Raw genomic sequence first — 18157 nt, forward strand, 5'->3', positions numbered from 1 at the left:
ATTTATATAATCTGCACTTTGGTTGCTTCACAAGTCCTCATTTAATCTGTTTTTCTTCAGTCTTTGATTTTCTTTGTTGCTGTTTCTGTAAAGGAATCATGAAAGAAAAACCATTCTTTAAGTACAGTTAAGGGTGAGAAACCTTCACTCCGCCATATTTCTTTGATTTTGTGTTCAGTATGTTGGTTGAAGATGAGAAGTACGGATCAGACACTGGGAACTTCGTGGTCCCATGTATTCCAACATCACACTGGTCCCAAAGAGCACAGAGGCAGCAATGCTGCTGCAGATATCTGATTAACCAGAATTCTCTCTGGGAAGGATCGAGAGCACAGTTATGTGATTTTTGTATGCTTGACTGGGTTGAACCAATAAACTCTGGGTCGTACATTTACACAAATGTGTTCTTCAGAATACAACAACTATGCCACTGAAGCCCACTCTCAGTATGCATTTTAAAGAAGTATTTCCACTAGTTAAAACGGATTTACTTTGATCCTTCTATATCTGCTCCTGTGATCAGGAAGATGATAAGTACAAAGGCAAGCTGACTGCATAACAATAACTGATGTATATGGGGATCTCGCAACCTGGCTTCGTTAGCAGTACCATTCTCTAACCAATCAAGCCGAAGACCAAATGCAACACTGAGATGCATTTTTTTCATCAGTCATGCATGATGAAAGGTATATTCTATGAATTGCATGGAAGTAAGAATTGGAGACAGTTTTAAGGTGGATTCACACCTACACAATATGCCATATGGAAGGCTGAGATCTGTGGTGGAAGAGTACTGGGGGAATGGAAGGGTGGAAAGGTAAGAAAAGAATTGGGTGGGATTAAGAGTTGTTTTTCTTGAGAACTTCGGCCTTTTACAAAGGTAATAAACATTCATAAAAGGTTCAATTAGAAGTAAAAAGTCAATGTCTTTCCCCTCTTATTTCCCAATTTCACATCCAGAGGTAAGCACTGTTCTGTTAAAGTTTGGTGTATATCTTTTTAGAACTCCTATACATATACAAAAAGATACTTTTAAAAATCACTACATGAAAGGAGATTATACTACATATATTCTTTTGCTATTTGCTTTTCTCACTACACTGTATATTAAGGTCATTTTTCTGTATCATTACTACCCCAGTCTTTTTGACTGCATGTATCTACTGTAATTTATTTAACTATTCCTCACTGATAGGCCTTTGGGATTTGCAAGAAGTTTTTGCCAAGACACAGTTGTGCACTAAGCTTCCTAATACCTTTATATTTGTGTCACTTATGTAAATTTTCCATTAGAGTAGACTCCTAAGAATAAACTCAATGGAGCAAAGGGTATGAACATTTAAACTTTTGGAAGATGAGTTGTCTTCACTGTCCAGGAAGTCACTAACGATGAAGTTTAAGAAAGTTCTTGTCATCTAGCCAAACTGAAAATAACACGGGATTAACATTTTAGGAAATTGTCACCACCTAAATATTTAACCTTATTTTTAAACATTACTAATAATAAGCACACATGGTAAAAAGTCTTTCCTCCAGCCCCATAGAGGGATGGAATATGAAATTTAAAAATCTGCCAATCCTTTACCTCTCCCCAGAGGTAGTTTCTTAAAACTAATTGTTTCTATTGCGGTCATCAGAATTTCACATAATATGTATTTTGGTATATCTGTCTGACGTAGTGTCTCTTTCTGTCATCAAAGGTGAGGAATTGAGTGTTATTCACACCACCAACCATGCCTCCTACCTCCTCGTTTTTGTCATAATGAACTATAGTTTCAGTGGTTTCCTTTATAGCTTTAAATGTTCTTAAACCTTTATTTTTAAGGGGACTACCAACTTTAGCCAATATTCCTTGGCTCACCACTAGGTTACAAAAGGAAATCTGTGCCTCTCAATGTGTTTCCACTTCTGCCGTTTGTCTTCCTTTACTTCTGAATTGTCAAGGATTTTAAGCCAATTTTATTCTGTTCTTGAATTACGGCTACTTTTGTTTTCTTCATATTTTAAAATTCTAAACAATGAGAACAAAAAAGATAGCATTTCTGCTATGAATGATACTATTGATAACAGAACCAAGCAGTATAATAGGGCCTTGCAGAAAGAGTGATAACCTTGTGGTAATTAACGAAAAGTTGTTCTGCTTGGACAGTGTCAAGATCAAGTATGCTGCTTTTGTATTAAGTCTGTCATGCTGTCAACTGTTGAAAATAATGCCATAGTTTAATTCACTTTTATCTTGCAATTTCTTATTTCCTGTTTTTAAAAATTAATGTCACTAAAACCTTTATCATAGCAAATTTTTAGGTTTTTAATTTTTCAATTTGAGTAAATGGTTTTGTTTTTGAAGGCATTAAGTCCACTCTTTAAATTTTTTCCCAGTTCAGTTGAAAATCCTCAAACATTTTTCTCAGAAATAGCGCTTAGGAGGTAAATCAAAATTATTGAGTCTGGAAAGGTATTTAATTACCATCATACTTGACTCATAGTTTGGGGTTTGAAATCCTTTGCCCTCTGAATTTTTACGTCCTTCATTATCTTCCATCAGTTTTATTGATAAGTCAAATATAATCCTGAGTCTCATTATTTTATATATATCTTGACTTTCCTCTCTGAATGTTTTCTGAATGATCTCTTTTCTCTGAGGGGTGTTTTTTTTTTTTTTTTTTTTTTTAAACTGTGAGTGTAGGTATGCATATTTTAAACCTCATCTTTCTTGGCATACTGTCATCTGCAGTCTTTTTTCCATTTAAAGGATTTTTCTTTCTTTGATTGTTTCCATCGTCTTTGCTTGTCGTACGGAATTCTTAGGAGATGACTGTTGGGCTGTTTGGAGCTGTCTGTCTAGTATTATTTTTTCTTACATGTTTTGTGTTCCTGCCCTTTCTCTAAGTATTGGGAAATTTCTGTTTGTCTCCTGGAATACTAATTTACTTTTCAATCATGCGCAGTCTGGTTTTCAGCCCTTCTGGTAATATTTTTCTTCCTTTTTTTTTTTGAGACAGGGTCTCTGTCTCCTGGGCTGGAGTGCAGCGGTGCAGTCATGGCTCACTGTAGCCATGACCTCCTGGGCTGAAGCGATCCTCCCACCTCAGTTTCCTTGGTAGCTGGAACTACAGGTGTGAGCCACCATGCATAGCTAATTTTATTTTTATTTTTATTTAGTTTTAATTTTTTGTTGCCTAGGCTGTTCTCAAACTCCTGAGCTCAAGCAATCCACCTATCTTGGCTTTTCAAAGTCCTGGAATTACAGGCTTGAGGCACTGTGTCCAGTCGAAATTTTTATTTTTATTTACTTTTATTTTTTGAGATGGAGTTTCGCTGTTGTTGCCCAGGCTGGAGTGCAATGGCACGATTTCAGCTCACTGCAACCTCTGCCTCCCGAGTTCATCCTGGGTTCAAGTGTTTCTCCTGCCTCAGCCTCTGGAGTAGCTGGGATTACAGACACCCACCACCACACCCGGCTGATTTTTTTGTATTTTTAGTAGAGACAGAGTTTCATTATGTTGGCCAGGCTGATCTTGAACTCCTGACTTCAGGTGATCCACCCGCCTCGGCCTCCCAAAGTGCTGGGATTACAGGTGTGAGCCACCGTGCCCAGTCGGAAAATTTTATTTTTATCAACTGGATGTTTACTTTTCAGGAATTTCTAGTGGTTCTCTAATCTTTTCATTTTTCAAGGAAGCCTGTTTTGTAGTTGGTTTGTTTTTAAGGAATATACCCCTTAAAACCTTTAACATAGTAATTGGGGTGTTTGTGTGGATGTCTGGTTTGATGTGTTGTTCCTGTTTGTTTCCCTAAAGTCATATAATCTGTATTTTTCTCTTTCCTGGTACTTGCTTTTTCTCAAATAACCCAGTGACCCTTGGTTGTCCAGAGATTTGAATGGTGGTTTGTATTGGTTAGTATAAGTAGCTATCTTGCATTTTTTTGCGGTTAAGTTCGCTTACCTACAAGGGTCCTCTCCGGGATGGAAGATCTCACTGTGGATTCGTGTGTCTGTGTGTGTGCTTGTACATGTGTACACACATTCATGTTTGTGTGTGTTTAATGAAGTGAGTGGAGAAGCACAGGCCACTGCCACATTTATCAAGTAAGTGGGTTGTGGGTTGTACTCTGAGGTGGAGTGCTTAAGTTTGTTCCACTCTTAAGTGGAACTGCCATCTTTCTCTCCTCCCTCCCTTCTCTTTTCTCTTTTTCTCCTCCTCTCCCATTCTCTCTTTGCCCTCCACTTCTTTCCATTTTCAGTGTCATCTGTGGCATTTCTGCAGACTTTGTGCTGCTTTATCTTCAGCCTCAAATCCTGCTCTAGGGTTTCTTCCCAGACTGAAATGTGCTTTGTGTAACAAATGTGCTTTGTATAATTTGCTTTGTCTGACTGAGAGCATCTGTTCTACAGAAACAGGAAGTCAGGAGGGACAACCTGGACAAGTCTCCCTGTAATTACCCTCATTACTTCATCACAGCCTTTGTCACTGAGCCTTTGCCACAATCTTTGTCACTGACAACTACAGTCTATGTATTTTGGGTTTCATTTTTCTCTACTCTGGTTTATTCATAGGTAGGGCCCATCTGTTTTTAGAGAATGGCCACGTTTTGGTTGAAGTGTTTTCAAAATTTCCTAAAATTTGTGGCCAACATATGTCAGTCTTGGGAAATAAGTTCATCCTCTGCAAACCTTTGAAAGTAATTTAGGAAGAGGCTTGCATATTTAATTTTACTTAGTATTAAATCATGATTTTATTCCAAAGCACAATTCCCTTTTCACATTAGTGGCGTTGAAATAATCTTCCTTAACCTCTTTCCTGAAATTCTCCCAACTTCGATCATTTTTCCATTTCTTAAGACGTCTTTCATAGTTAAATTTTAATTGTATACTTGAAGCTTAAGGTAATCCATGGCATTTGGGGATTTAGAGATGAGTAATCAATTAAAATAATTGAAAGATTGTGTTGAACCCAGCTCTTTTCTTTTTTAGAGACAGGTTCTCACTCTCTCACCCAGGCTGGAAGTGCGGTGGTGTGATCGCAGCTCACTGCAGCCTTGACCTCCCGGGCTCAAGCCCACCTCAGCCACTGCCCATGTCCCCCTGAGCACCATGACACCCAGCTAATTTGTGTGTGTGTGTGTGTGTGTGTGTGTGTGTGTGTGTAGAGAAATACAAATGCCTCCCAAAGTGCTGGGATTATAGGCGTGTGCCAACGCTGCTGGCCCAGCATTTTTCCTGTAGATTTTTTGTCCGCCTAGAAATGAGTTAACATTCTTTAACAGTAGAGAAAATGTAGACGGAACCGTCAGACATTCACATCACAAGTAAAAAGGAAGTGATTGGTATCATCTTCTCAGTGTTGGAGGTGGCATTGTAGTCTAGTGGAATCAATAGTTACATTAAAAGTATTGCCTTAAGTACTCAGGACTTAAATGCTAAGTTTTTCTTAGTAGTATCTGTCTGTCTTAAAAAAACATAATCAACATAGTGAATGTAATGGTGGTCTCTCATTTTGGGTTTTCTAGTTCTGCGAGGTAAATGGCATTACATCAAGTGCATTACTTGGGGTGAATGTTCATAATCAGAATTCAGTGTTGTTTTTTCTGGGGTCATTTGAAAACTGAAATTTAGCAGTCTTACAAAAGTTGCACTTTGGGAACACGCTCTCACATCGAGCCATTTTCTGCTTTCCCATACTCTGTTCATAGTAGTAACAGCTCTTGCTGGATAACTAAGTCTATAAGGAAATAGCTGCCCCCATGGTGAACTTTTTCAGGGCGGAGATTGGATCACAATGAAAGCTTTTATTCATTGAATGTTCAAAATATATGCTAGGCGTGATGCTAAGTGCTTCATGTATTTAATTCCTGAAACAACCCAATAATTGGGTAATAATCTCCATTTTGTACATGTAAATATTAAGGCTAGGCAAGGGTTAAGTAGATTACTTAAGGACGTAACTAGTAAGTGACATCTGAGATTTAAACACATCCAGTTTACTGGAAATTTTTTACTATTAGCCATTATGTAGCATATGAGCACTGAACCTATTTGAATTACATTTAACATACCCTTTTCTTGATTCCAAATGTAACTGATTTGACACTGTACTTCTGCTTTTATTGGACAAAGCTGCTTTCATCTCTTGGTTATTCTCTTCTTACGGGGGGGATGTCATAGTCGACTATAAGTGGAAATGAGAATTTTCATGATTTACTCTTGGTCCTGGCTCAGAGAAGAAAGTGGAATAAACCCTTAATCTATTTTCCTGAAGAACTTATTTTTGGATGTTAAACAATGTGTATATAGGTCTATTTTTTGCTCTCTCATCATTTCCTCATTCATTCAATAAAGAAAAAGAACATGGCAGATTTTAAACACCTTCACAAATAGATACTGGTATTGTTTATAATATGTTAAATTTAATTTGAACTGGTTTGGATTTTCCTACTAAGTGTTCCTTGGTTTTCACATCTGTGGAATGGTAAGACCTTTTTTCTGAGATCTGTGGGCAAACATTTTTAAGGTTCTTGTGTGTCTTTTATTTCATGTTTACATGTATAACGGGACTGGTTGGATATTGAATGCTAGATTCAAAACTTTTCCCCCTATTTCAGCACTTTCAAGATTTGGTTCCATTCTCCTCCTCCTCTTCATTTTAATCAAGAAAATTATTTACAGAGTGACTGCTTGCGGAGCAGGACTAACCCATAGGCAGTGTGCCCTGAGTAGCCCCACTCTCTTCTTGCAGCTAGTGTGTTGACGAGAAGTTGTATAGTATATTGCAGAATGTCCCTCGGTTGGGATTTATCTACTATTTCTCTCATGATTAGACAGGGGATTGTCGGTTTTTGAGAGGAAGATCACACAGGTAAAGTGCCATTTTCATCATACCATGTCATGGGTGTATACTATCAGTATGACTTGATGTTGATCTTGATCATCTGCTTGAGGTAGAGTTTGTCAAGTTTCTTCAACAACAGCTACTCTTATTTCCCATTTTTCATACTGTACTCTTTGGAATGAAGTCATATAATATTAATATATAGCCCTCACTTAAGGAGTGGAGCATTACACCTCACCTCTTTTCAGGTGGAGTAACTGTGTAAATTATATGGATTTCTTAGGCATGGGAGACTTTACTCTTCTCCACTTATTTATTCAGTTATTTGCTTATATCAGTATGGACTAAATGGTTATTTTATGGGAATATGTTTTTAATATGGTGGAAATTAATAATATAACCAGCTCCCAGTTGAAGTTTTCTCAGATTACATTTTTCTTTGAAACAGAAATGGAGATGTTTGTTAAGATCCAGTTGGAGCATGTGTTATCTCAGATTACTCATTAATAGAAAAAAATCTCAGTCATATCTGGAAATTATGCAATCTGCCAGGGCTCATGTGATAGATACCTGCCTCCACAGTATTTAAGAGTTCATGCACTCTTCTTGTTTTGATAGATATATGTTTTCATCACTGCCGTTGTTACTTCCCTTTCTCTCAAGAGGTGAATAGCAGTAGGTGGACAAAGTTTAGGGAGCCACATTTACCAACTTCTGTGAATATACCCAAGAAGATTCTGGCAAAACACAGATTCAAATTACAGTTGATGCTGTGGATGGCTATGGGTTAACTACTCTTCTACTTTGACATGGATTATTTGTTGCTTTTATGTTTCTAAATTCTCAATTAAAAAGAAATGTATCCTTAATCTGGCCAACTGAAAGTGAACTTGTTCACCTCTTTACCTTGCTTTCAAAAGGACTGCTTACTATGGAAGTGCTCCAGAAGAATCATTTAAAACAACTTTGTTTTCCATCTTGGTTCTGCGTTTTCTTCCTTACTAGGGGCTTCAGTCATGGCTTCTCTTTATTCTTGGCCTGGGTTGTCTGCTGGCACTAACACATCTATTATTAATGTAGTATAGGTACTGGCCTTTCTAATAGTCTTGGTATTTAGTGCCAGACTCCCATCAGTCTTTTGAATGTCTTTTCTTTTTCTTTTTGCACTTTTCTAGTTTTTCAAGTGATGACTATATGCTGCTTTTCTTGACTGTATATATTGTTACTGAATTATGAATATCTGCAGAAATGTTTACTAGAGAACCTATGACTGTTGAATAACATGTGCCCGAACATACACACACACATATGTACTACACACACCCCAGAGTACTCTTTCTTACAGTGGACTTTGCTGCTGCTTTCTGCATGTGTGGGACACTGGTATCTCCCGTCTCAGACAAATGGCTGATGTTCTCTATGATATTGGTGTTAACATCAAAGAATTGAACGAATACAACAGAAATGAGGTTGAAAAATATTTGGTTGCTACATTCCTTTAAGCATCTTTGATGAATACTCTGCAAAGTAGCCTTTAAAAAAATGTAAATTAAAAAAAAAGTCCACAGAGGAGAATTTGCTGGTTAGCACAAAACACACTGCAAAATTGCTTCTTTCTGGTTATTATAACTGAAGAATATAGAAGATTGACACACATTTTATACACCCTCAGGCAGTGTTTTGGAAAAATATTGTACCTTTTCAAATTGTTATCAATTAACTGTTTTTCTCCATTTCATAATTCTCAAGATTTTTCTAAATACAGCCTTTAAACTTGACTCAAATGGAAATTGTGCACTTTCCTGTTTATACCCTTCCCCACATTATTGTAAAAGAGTTTAACAGCAGCCTGATATGTAAGTTTCAGCAAAACTTATACCTGTATATGTTTTTATTTGACTCAAAAATTAGATATTTTACCATATAGTCATAAGAATTTGCTCACTTTGATGCCAGAAGTACTTAAGAAGTTACACGGCACTAATCTTATGAGTTGTATGCCTAATTTCAATTTCTAACCTACTTGACAGTTTCTTTTAGGTCAGCCTTTGTTGGTCTTCCATGTAAATACAAGTTGGTACAAATCAATAGAAACCATTTTACCTACATAGGCAAAGTAAATGTGTGACTTAAATAGAGACTGCCAGATTTATGGTGCATCTACCTTTTTATCCATTTGAGCTTGCTGTTTTATGTTTGTGTATTGGTTGCTCCTGACACTATACATTTCAAAATTTTTTATAACTTGAAAAACACTTCTGTGCTACCACTCAGTTCTGATCAAATCCTTACATTTTGCCACACTCATTTCTGAATTTTCAGTAAAGAAATACACATTACAAATTAAAGGTTAAAGGCCCCTTTACATGCCCTTCCCTAGTCTCCTCTTCATACCCTGGAAGTATCCATTCTGCTGAATTCAGGTTCATCATTGCCAGACAAACGTAGTAAGCTAGTGTTTCACATTTCCAAAATCAGCCTTCTGGCAGACTTGGAAGTACTCTTGAGAAAAGAAGACTCGTGACCAAATTCTCCCACAGATTTGTAATAATGTACATATTGAAAGGACTGAAGGCTCTCAGACTGGGAAAGAAACTTACCCATTTTAAAATTCAGCATTGCTCAACTTATCTGACTGCCGAACCCCTTCACCCATGATTCTATGCACTGTATTGTTGGAACATACATTGTGAAAACACTGCCCTGCCTAGGCATACCCCCTTTCCAGAATTAACTTTCCACTTAATTCTGTAGTTTTTCACTGATGTGACTTTCTAGATTGGACAACAAAGATGACTAATAGTAATCACTCCAAGTTGATGTTGACTGTTGGGTTGTGGTGAAATCATTTTGCATTAAAGGAAGGTAAAATGCTAATAAATTGCATATTCCTTGACCAGAGCACAGATTACTTATGCTTCTTAATTTTTTAAAATCTTAAATCCTCTGTCCAACTGGAGTCTCTGGCTATGGGCCATGGGTACTCATATACCCTTTGTCTTAAACTGATCTGTTACATTTTATGTTCTTGTGGCTAGAAGTAGCCTGAGTTTGCTGTTAATGTTTAACACATTTTCTTGAGTAACAGTTCTGTTAATATTGTACAAGATGGTACTTGAATTCTTTGTTTGCCTTTTTTCTTCCTGTATTAGAAAATCTTGGTGCTTTTTATAAGTTTTGTATAAAATAATTTTTTCTTAAGATTTGTTCATAAAATGGCCTGATCCGGGAAAAATAAAATGGGAACATGGACACCATTTCTGACCTTCAAATAAAACTTATTATGTATTGGTTTTCAGACTGTTCACCGAGCTTTGGGATCCTATGGACTGTCTCAAGACAGGTTATTTAGGGGCTTGGGGTAACAGGTTCCTTAGGATCTGATGAGGTGGAGGAGGGGTTATCAGGTGGAGGAGGGGTGAGGGCCTGAGAAAAATGCACAGGGCACAGAGTTTACATCCAGTTTCACAGAAGCCAGGGAACCTCCTCCTTTAAGGGAATGGTCAAAAAGCAGACCTTCTGCCCTTACTGGTTCTAGCCTTCACTGCACTACACTTTACGGTTCTGGGACAGGGAATAATGAAGAAGAAGTCTTCACTATCTACAAAGCAAGTCTAGAATGTCTATTCACCAAATATCTAATGCCTAATCCATTTATCATGTTATTCTTAGAATTTTAAGGTTTATTAAGGAGTCCCTGCATTTTATTTCTAGAATCTCCTTTTTAACATATTAGGCATTTTTTCATTAGGAAAATTATCTTGTTTGCATTCTGCACTTTGCTATTTCAAGCGTGGTTACATAGCATATTTTAAAAGGGAGAGAGAGTTTTCTGTTTTTATTTTGTGGAGAAAGGTCTTTAAAAGTGCCTTCGTGTTTTTTTAAAGCTTAATTTCAGTCTTGATCCAGAAGACTTTTATTCTAAGTATTAACTTTCTTAAAAAGCTGTTGTTCTAGCACTATGTAACCCTACAAATACTCCCCAATATTCAGGCCTTGTTTTGTTTGGTGACCACATATTTGAGAGGTTGAGCACCAATAATAGGAGCTCAATAAATGTTGGCATCATGCACATTTATTTTGAATTAAGAGTGGAAGTGGAAGAGTACATAAATGAATATGTGAAAGAACGAGTAGAATAAGTGAAATCGTTTACTTCCTGTTTGCTGTACATTGTAATGCTATTAATGGTCGCTTTCTGCAAATAATTATTACAAAGTAGTAAGTCAAACATTTCTGGCATATTAGACACAGGTTAATCTACAAAGCAGCGTCACCTGTCTCCAGGAGATGCTAATTCTGTCACTGGTCATTTAGCTAGGATCCTGAAGGAACGTTTAGCTGGATAGCTAGCTAAGGAATGATGCAAACTCAGTGGTCTCAATGCTTAATATCTAAAAATAACTCAGTATGATTAATTTGGAATTTCTTTTGGTGGAGTTAGGTTATGGTTGTCACATTCCTTCATTCTGAACAAGACTCTGGTCTTCAGAATCAATATGTTTACTTATTAAATCGTCAAAAGAATTATGTATTTATCCCAAATTATTTTCTTGTATAGTTCTGAGAGGTGGAAAGGAGTACAGAAGTTATCATATACAAGCTCTTCAGTTACAGTCGAGAAAGTGAAAGTTGATTTGTAATTGGAACAGAAGGGACTATCCACTTCATCTGGATGTTATATTTAGTGAGATGAAGACAGGATTGGATGAGGAGGAAGAAAATCCAGGCCCCCTCCCACCACTGCCCTAACCCTTTCAGGCTTCTGTGTTCTCATCTGCAGAGTTAGAGGGCTGGATAGTTCTGCAGGTCTTCTCAAGCTCTGGTATCATTGAAAGATAATTTTTTGTTGTTGCTGTTCATTGTACAACTGAGATAAATATAAGATTGTGGAAATTTGAAGGGACACTTTCTTTAAGGCCAGTTATTGTCCAATAGGGTTTTTTTTTTTTAAATTTTTTTGTGATGACGGAAGTACTCTATATCTCTCCTGTCTGATATTCTTAGCCACTAGTCACATGTGACTATTAAGCACTTGAAATGTCACTAATATGACTGAGAAACTAAAATTTAACTCTAAAACAAATTTAAACAGCCACGTAAGGCTAATAGGTGCCATATGTGACAGTGCAGGTTAAATTCTTAAGTATTTGTGTTCAGAGGGAATTCCACACAGATTTATAATGGTCTTTTTCTTTATATAGTGATCTACAACTGGAATGTCTTAATTTTAGAATTTTCCAATTGTACCTCCAAGTCCAAGTCGTACTGCCGAATCTTTCATGTGCCCATATCACTGGCTTCTTTAAGCTCTGCCATCCTACTGAGGATTCTGCATGTCCACCACAGTCTACATATAGACTCCTGTCAGTCCCCTGCAGGGCCACACTTTGTGCCTATAGTGGACTTTGTAGTGTCTGGAGCAGATTTGGTGCTGTTCAGGATTTTATCTTCCTTTTTTTTGTTGTCAGGGGCTTGATTCTGAGAAGTTTAATTACTTGAAAAAATGCCTGGTCTTTCATCAGGAAGAAATTTTCAGTACTAAAATCTTTAGCCTTTAGGGAGATGTTTTTAGTACTATAACGTCTAGTCACCAGGCTACAAAAACTCTCGTTACCTGGGTGAATTTTCCATTAAGTCTGTATTAATTCTTTCAGTATTACAAACACTACATTCTTGGAATTTTCACATTTGGGGAATCACAAAGAGCCTGGAATGATTGTATCATGAAATTCTGTACCTCAGAAATGAAATGATCAAATTTAGTAGAGAGGTATTCTTTAGGCTTAATGTTTGAAATTAATAAACCATGTGTTTGGTACTTAATCTTTTTTTCTATGAAATAATAATTTAGATAAGATTAAGTTTTTATGTACGGTTTGCCTCTTCACAAAACCCACAATATCTTGAAACTTAATGCACCCATACCATGTCTGAGAGCTATCAGTGAAAAGCTGCATCCCTGCTGAGTATCTGAGGCACATCTTCCTGGGACCACAGGCACTGGTTTGTTCTACTGGCAAATGAAAGCATTAATTGGTATCAGCCATTCACTTGAGTTTTGAATAGAGGGACACCAAAAGTAGTTGCCATTAAACAAAGTAATAAAAGCACATGTTAAGAAGTGTTTGACCAGCCTGTGCAACATAGGGAGACTCCATCTCTACAAAAAATAAAAAAATTAGCCGGATATGATGGTGCACGCCTGTAGTCCCAGCTACTGGGGAGGCTGAGGTAGGAGGATTATTTGAGCACAGGAGACAGAGGCTGCAATCAGTTCACTGCAGCCTCCGCCTCCTGTGCTCAACTTCCCACTCCACTCTAGCCTGGGTAATAGAGTGCGACCCTGTCTCAAAAAAAAAAAAAAAAAAAAAAAAAGTTCAAGAGTATAGAAGGATAAATGCCCCTCTTATTCCCATACCATTTCTTCTCCCTAAAAAACGGTTACTAGCTTAAGTATTATTTTATACAAATGGATGCTTTTCTACTTACATTTTTAAAAAGGCAGGCTTATTGGGGTGTCTGTGTGTGTGTGTGTGTGTGTGTGTGTGTGTGTGTTGTATGTTGTTTATATGTATTTTGTTTTATTTTTGAGACAAGCTCTCCATCACCCAGGCTGGAATGTAATGGCAAAATCACAACTCACTGCAGCCTTGACCTCCCAGGCTCAAGCAGTCCTCCCACATCAGCCTCCTGAGAAGCTGGGAGCATGGGTGTGCACCACCATATTTGGCTAATTTTTAAGTTTTTCTTCTAGAGACAGGGTCTCACTATGTTGCCCAGGCTGGTCTCTACCTCCTGGGCTCAAGGAATTCTTTGGCCTCAGGCTCCCAAAGTACTGGGATTACAGGTGTGAGCCACAGTGCCTGGCCCTGCGGTATAATTTAAATAAGGTTAAATTTACCCTTTTTAGGTCTACAGTCCTATAAAATTTGACAAATAAATACATTATAATCTAGATACAGAACATTTCCAAAACCCCGAAAAAGGTCCTTATTTGTGCCTCAGTTTTATGAGCTGGATTGTATTCAATTATATGTCTTTACCTTAATTTTCTTAAGTAACCTCTCATTGATTCATGTTTAGGTTATTTCCAGTTTTGGCAATTCAAACAAGGTGCAGTAAATATCTTTGTACATAAATCTTGGTGTGCTTTTGCAGTCATAGGGTAAATTCCTAGTAGAGGATTGATAGAATCAATGGTTATATGCCTTAAAGATTGTGATAGATAATGGCCATATGGCCTCGCCCAAAAGTTGTCCTAATTTACTTCCCAACCAATTACAAGTGAGAGTGCCTATGACTCTCTCTTGTTAACATTGAGTGCCAGCAAATTTAATTTTTGCTTTTCTGTTTTTTTTTTTTTTTTTTGAGGCAGGGTCTTGCTCTGTTGCCCAGGCTGGAGTGCAGTGGCGTGATCTTGGCTCACTGCAACCTCCGCCTCCCTGGGCTCAGGCGATCCTCCACCTTTGCCTCCTGAGCAACTGGGACTACAGGCATGCATCACCATGCCCAGCTAATTTTTGTATTTTTTGTAAAAATGGCATCTCACTATGTTTCCCAGGCTGGTCTCAAACTTCTGGATTCAAGCAATCCACCCATCTTGGCCTCCCAAAGTGCTGGGATTACAGGTAGGTGCCACCGTGCCTGATCAATTTTTGTTAATTTGATGGGAAAATATTACCTAGCAAAGTAACTTGCATTCAGTGGTGTTTTTTTTTTCCTTCATATTAAAAACATACCTAAACAAACAAAAAACAAAAAAAAATCAAGAGTTCACACGCACACAAAATATAATCCATGTTGTTTATTCTTAAAACCACAATATTATACTAGAGGAAATGCGGATAGAAGTTCATCTTTGTTTCCATTATTCTCAATGTGATTTTCATTTTCTGCCTATCTGTATCTGCATTTTGGTAACCATACCAAAATGTACACACATATGTTAGGATGATTATAAAAATGTGTATGTATATGTATAGTTTGTATGTGTGTTTTGCTTGCTTTTTGGTTCACATTATTTCATGAGCTTTTTTTGTTTCAAAAATCTTCATTTTAATAGTTTTTGGCTGTGGCAAAGTTTGTTTAATAATTCCACTTCTAAAATGTTTCCATTTTTTTGCTATTATTAATAAGATTTCAAGTGCCATCTTTTACATATCAAAGGTGTTTTTTAATCCACTTAAATTATTAGGATGAATTTCTTCTGATCTTATTCCCCTGGACCTAAATATATCAACATTGACATGTGAGGGCAGAATTTTATCATTTGAAAAATTTTTTTCACTTCAGTGAAAATTCCTTCCTGAAGAAGGAAGCAATTGCATATCAATTTTCTTCTATTCCAGCTTAATCTATTTATTTTTCTCTTTTACATTAAAACATTCTTTTAATGATAAATGCTGCCTGTAAATATTTCCCTCCCACTTTCCAGAGGTAATCCACTGTTATCTAGTAAGTTTAGTAAATTTTTTTAAATTGAATTTTCTCAATAGGTCATTAATGTGTTTCAAAGTTGAAAAATTGCAAAGCAATGTGTCGTGAAAAGTCTCCTTCTTACCCTTGTGTCCCAAGCTACCTAGTTCTTGGAGCCAGTTGATGTTACCAGATTCTTTTGTATTCTTTCAGACACACATGGTATGCATTTTTGAGCAAAGGGGTGTGGGTGTGTGTCCCTCTGTTTTTAAGTTATAAATGTTAGCATGCTACACATACTTTTTTCATGTATTTTCTTAAGTAACTTTATTTCATTTATTTGTATTTAGTTTTGAAAAATTAGATACTACATGCATGTGGTTCAAAAGTAAAATGGTGTAAAGGCTAAAAAATGAATAGTCGGCCGGGTGCGGTGGCTTACGCCTGTAATCCCAACACTTCGGAAGGCCGAGGTGGGTGGACCACGAGGCCAGGAGATTGAGACCATCGTGGCTAACACGGTGAAACCCTGTCTCTACCAAAAATACAAACAATTAGCCGGGCGTGGTGGTGCCTGTAGTCCCAGCTACTTGGGAGGCTGAGGCAGGAGAATCGCTTGAACCCGGGAGGCAAAGGTTGGTTGCAGTGAGCCGAGATGGCGCCACTGCACTCCAGCCTGGGCGACAGAGAGAGACTCCATCTCAAAAAAAAAAAAAGAAAAAAAAGAATAGTCTCTCCCTGTTCCAATTCACTGTCTGCTAGGTACCATCCTTCACTGAGTCTTTATGTATAGAGAAGCAAATAGGAAGTGACACAGTTTTGTTTTTTCTGCTCTTGTAACTCTTACACTAACCTTTTTGTATCTAAGAAAGCAGTATCACATAGTCCTTAAGAGGAGAGGCCCTGGGGCCAGCTCCCTGCATTCCAGATCTCTGCTCTGCCCCATATCATCAGTGTGGTCCCAAGCAAGTTCTTTAATCTGTCTGCACTTTACAGTCTTCAGATGTAAAATGAGTCGCTACACATACTTCGCTTAGAATAACGCTATACATAAGTATATGTGCTTGCTAGTATTCATTTTATTAAGAACGGCGATGAATAAAATTATATCCAAGAATCAGGACCAATCAGTTTAATTTATATTTGTGATGTGTATGGATATGGGTAAATTCATGAGATTCCTCACTTGCTTGAATTTTACTTTAATAAATATTAGAGAACATTAGAAAACAAAATTAAAGCAGCTGAAATTTATTTTGTGGTTCCTTTTTGGGTTCATAGTTTTTTTGTTTTTACGTATGCTTCTTTAAACATACCTTAAAACTAAACAGACATATGTTCTTTATGTAATAAACGTGTCCCAAGAGAAGATGAGGGTAGATAGAGACGGCCGTTAAGAATATGAACTTTTCATATAGTGCATTGTAATTTGAAACTGCTTTCTCAGGCATTTCTCATAATCCCAAATTTGATTGATTAATGCATACATAGCTATACATAATATTTATTTTTAGGTGACAATGGCCCATAGAGTTTTAAAATTCCCTACCTTTTCAGGAGCAAATCGTTAATTAAAATTTCTTAAGGCAAACAAGGGGCAAGGGGGACTGAAGTGTATTTATATTTCAGTTATTCCATCTTCAGTTATTTTTCTTTTTAAAAGACAAAGCAACAGCAAAACCTCTCTTCCCCCTTCCCACCCTCAGATCCCAGTTACAAAATATGTTCATTGTAGAAAATATAAAAATATAGAATAAACATGGGGAGAGAGAATCAATACCACCTTCCAGCTTAATATTATTTCTGTTAACAATTCGGTGTCTAGACTTCTTGGCTTTTTTCTTTTATTTAGATAAGCTCACACAGTCACTCATGTTATTATTGACAGTTTGCCTTTTACAGTGATGGTATACACTGGTGTATTTTTTTTTAAATAAATTATGAACATTTTAATCATGCCATTAAATCATCTATAGGGTCATTTATAATAGGTGCATCACATTCCTTTAAGTACATATGCCACACTGCAATGTATTTTGTAATATATTTGTGTTCTATTAAAAACAAATTGTGTCAGTAAACGTCCTTGCAGATAAATCCCTTTGCACATCCATTATTTCCTAATGATAAAATCTAAGACATGAGATTATTGGGTTGTAGGAGATGTACTTTCTCATACTTTTGATACATACAGCCAAACTGTTCCAGATTGTTGTCACCTTCCTACATGCTTGCCAGTATGGGGTATTGTGTTGGGATAAACCTATGTCCATTTGAGACCCAAATGTCTCCCCTTACGAATGGGTACAAATCACTCTCGATGCCTCTACCCCGTCTCTTCTTTCCCACTTCACTTCCCTTTGTCTCTATTCTTCTGTATCCTTCCTTGTTTCCACCTCAGAACTTCACAGAAGCTGGATTTGATCCAGGGTAGAGAAGGAAGCTCTGAATGTTCTTCCTCACTCCTCACCTGCTTCTTAGTTCATTTGTTATGTAAAATATCCTTGGGGCTTTGTACAGCATCCAGTTTTTCAAAAATCATATCCATTTTTTTCAAATTTATAAATTGACTTTCACGTTTGTGACTTTTAGTAAGTTAATCTATTACACTTGTGAAGTCAGCTCATGCTCTAGAACGGCGGTTACTGAAGTAACCATCCTTGGAATCCCATGGACCAGGCTCAGGGACTCACTCCTGTTCTTGCTGACCGGCTTTGGGATCTAGGATGTGTTATTTAACCCTTCCAGCCCTTCTGTTTCTTCACTTGTAAAATGGAGATAATGCTAATACTTTCCTCAGGATTTTGTGAAGATTTAAAAAGATGATGCTTATAAGTACTCATTACACTGCCTAAAATATAGCAGGCCTGCAGTAGGATAGCTGTTATGATTACCTCATCTAACTGTCA

At 37.1% G+C, this 18157-nt stretch overlaps 1 protein-coding gene across 4 annotated transcripts in view; it reads left to right on the forward strand.

Moving 5' to 3' along the window:
- Positions 1-18157, forward strand: part of WDR33 (WD repeat domain 33) — a 103801-nt gene that overhangs the window by 64162 nt on the left and 21482 nt on the right. Inside the window, exon 8 of one of the 4 annotated variants that reach the window (XM_054477136.2) lies at positions 179-16502. The exons of the other annotated variants lie outside the window; for them this stretch is intronic. Within the exon in view, the coding sequence (XP_054333111.1) occupies positions 179-297 (119 nt within the window). The 3' untranslated portion in view covers positions 298-16502. Of the gene's footprint in view, positions 1-178; positions 16503-18157 lie in introns of those variants that run through there. 4 annotated transcript variants of the gene reach the window in all.

This window comes from Pongo pygmaeus, chromosome 11 (genome assembly GCF_028885625.2).
Source record: "Pongo pygmaeus isolate AG05252 chromosome 11, NHGRI_mPonPyg2-v2.0_pri, whole genome shotgun sequence".
In the NCBI taxonomy this organism is placed as follows: Eukaryota; Metazoa; Chordata; class Mammalia; order Primates; family Hominidae; genus Pongo; species Pongo pygmaeus.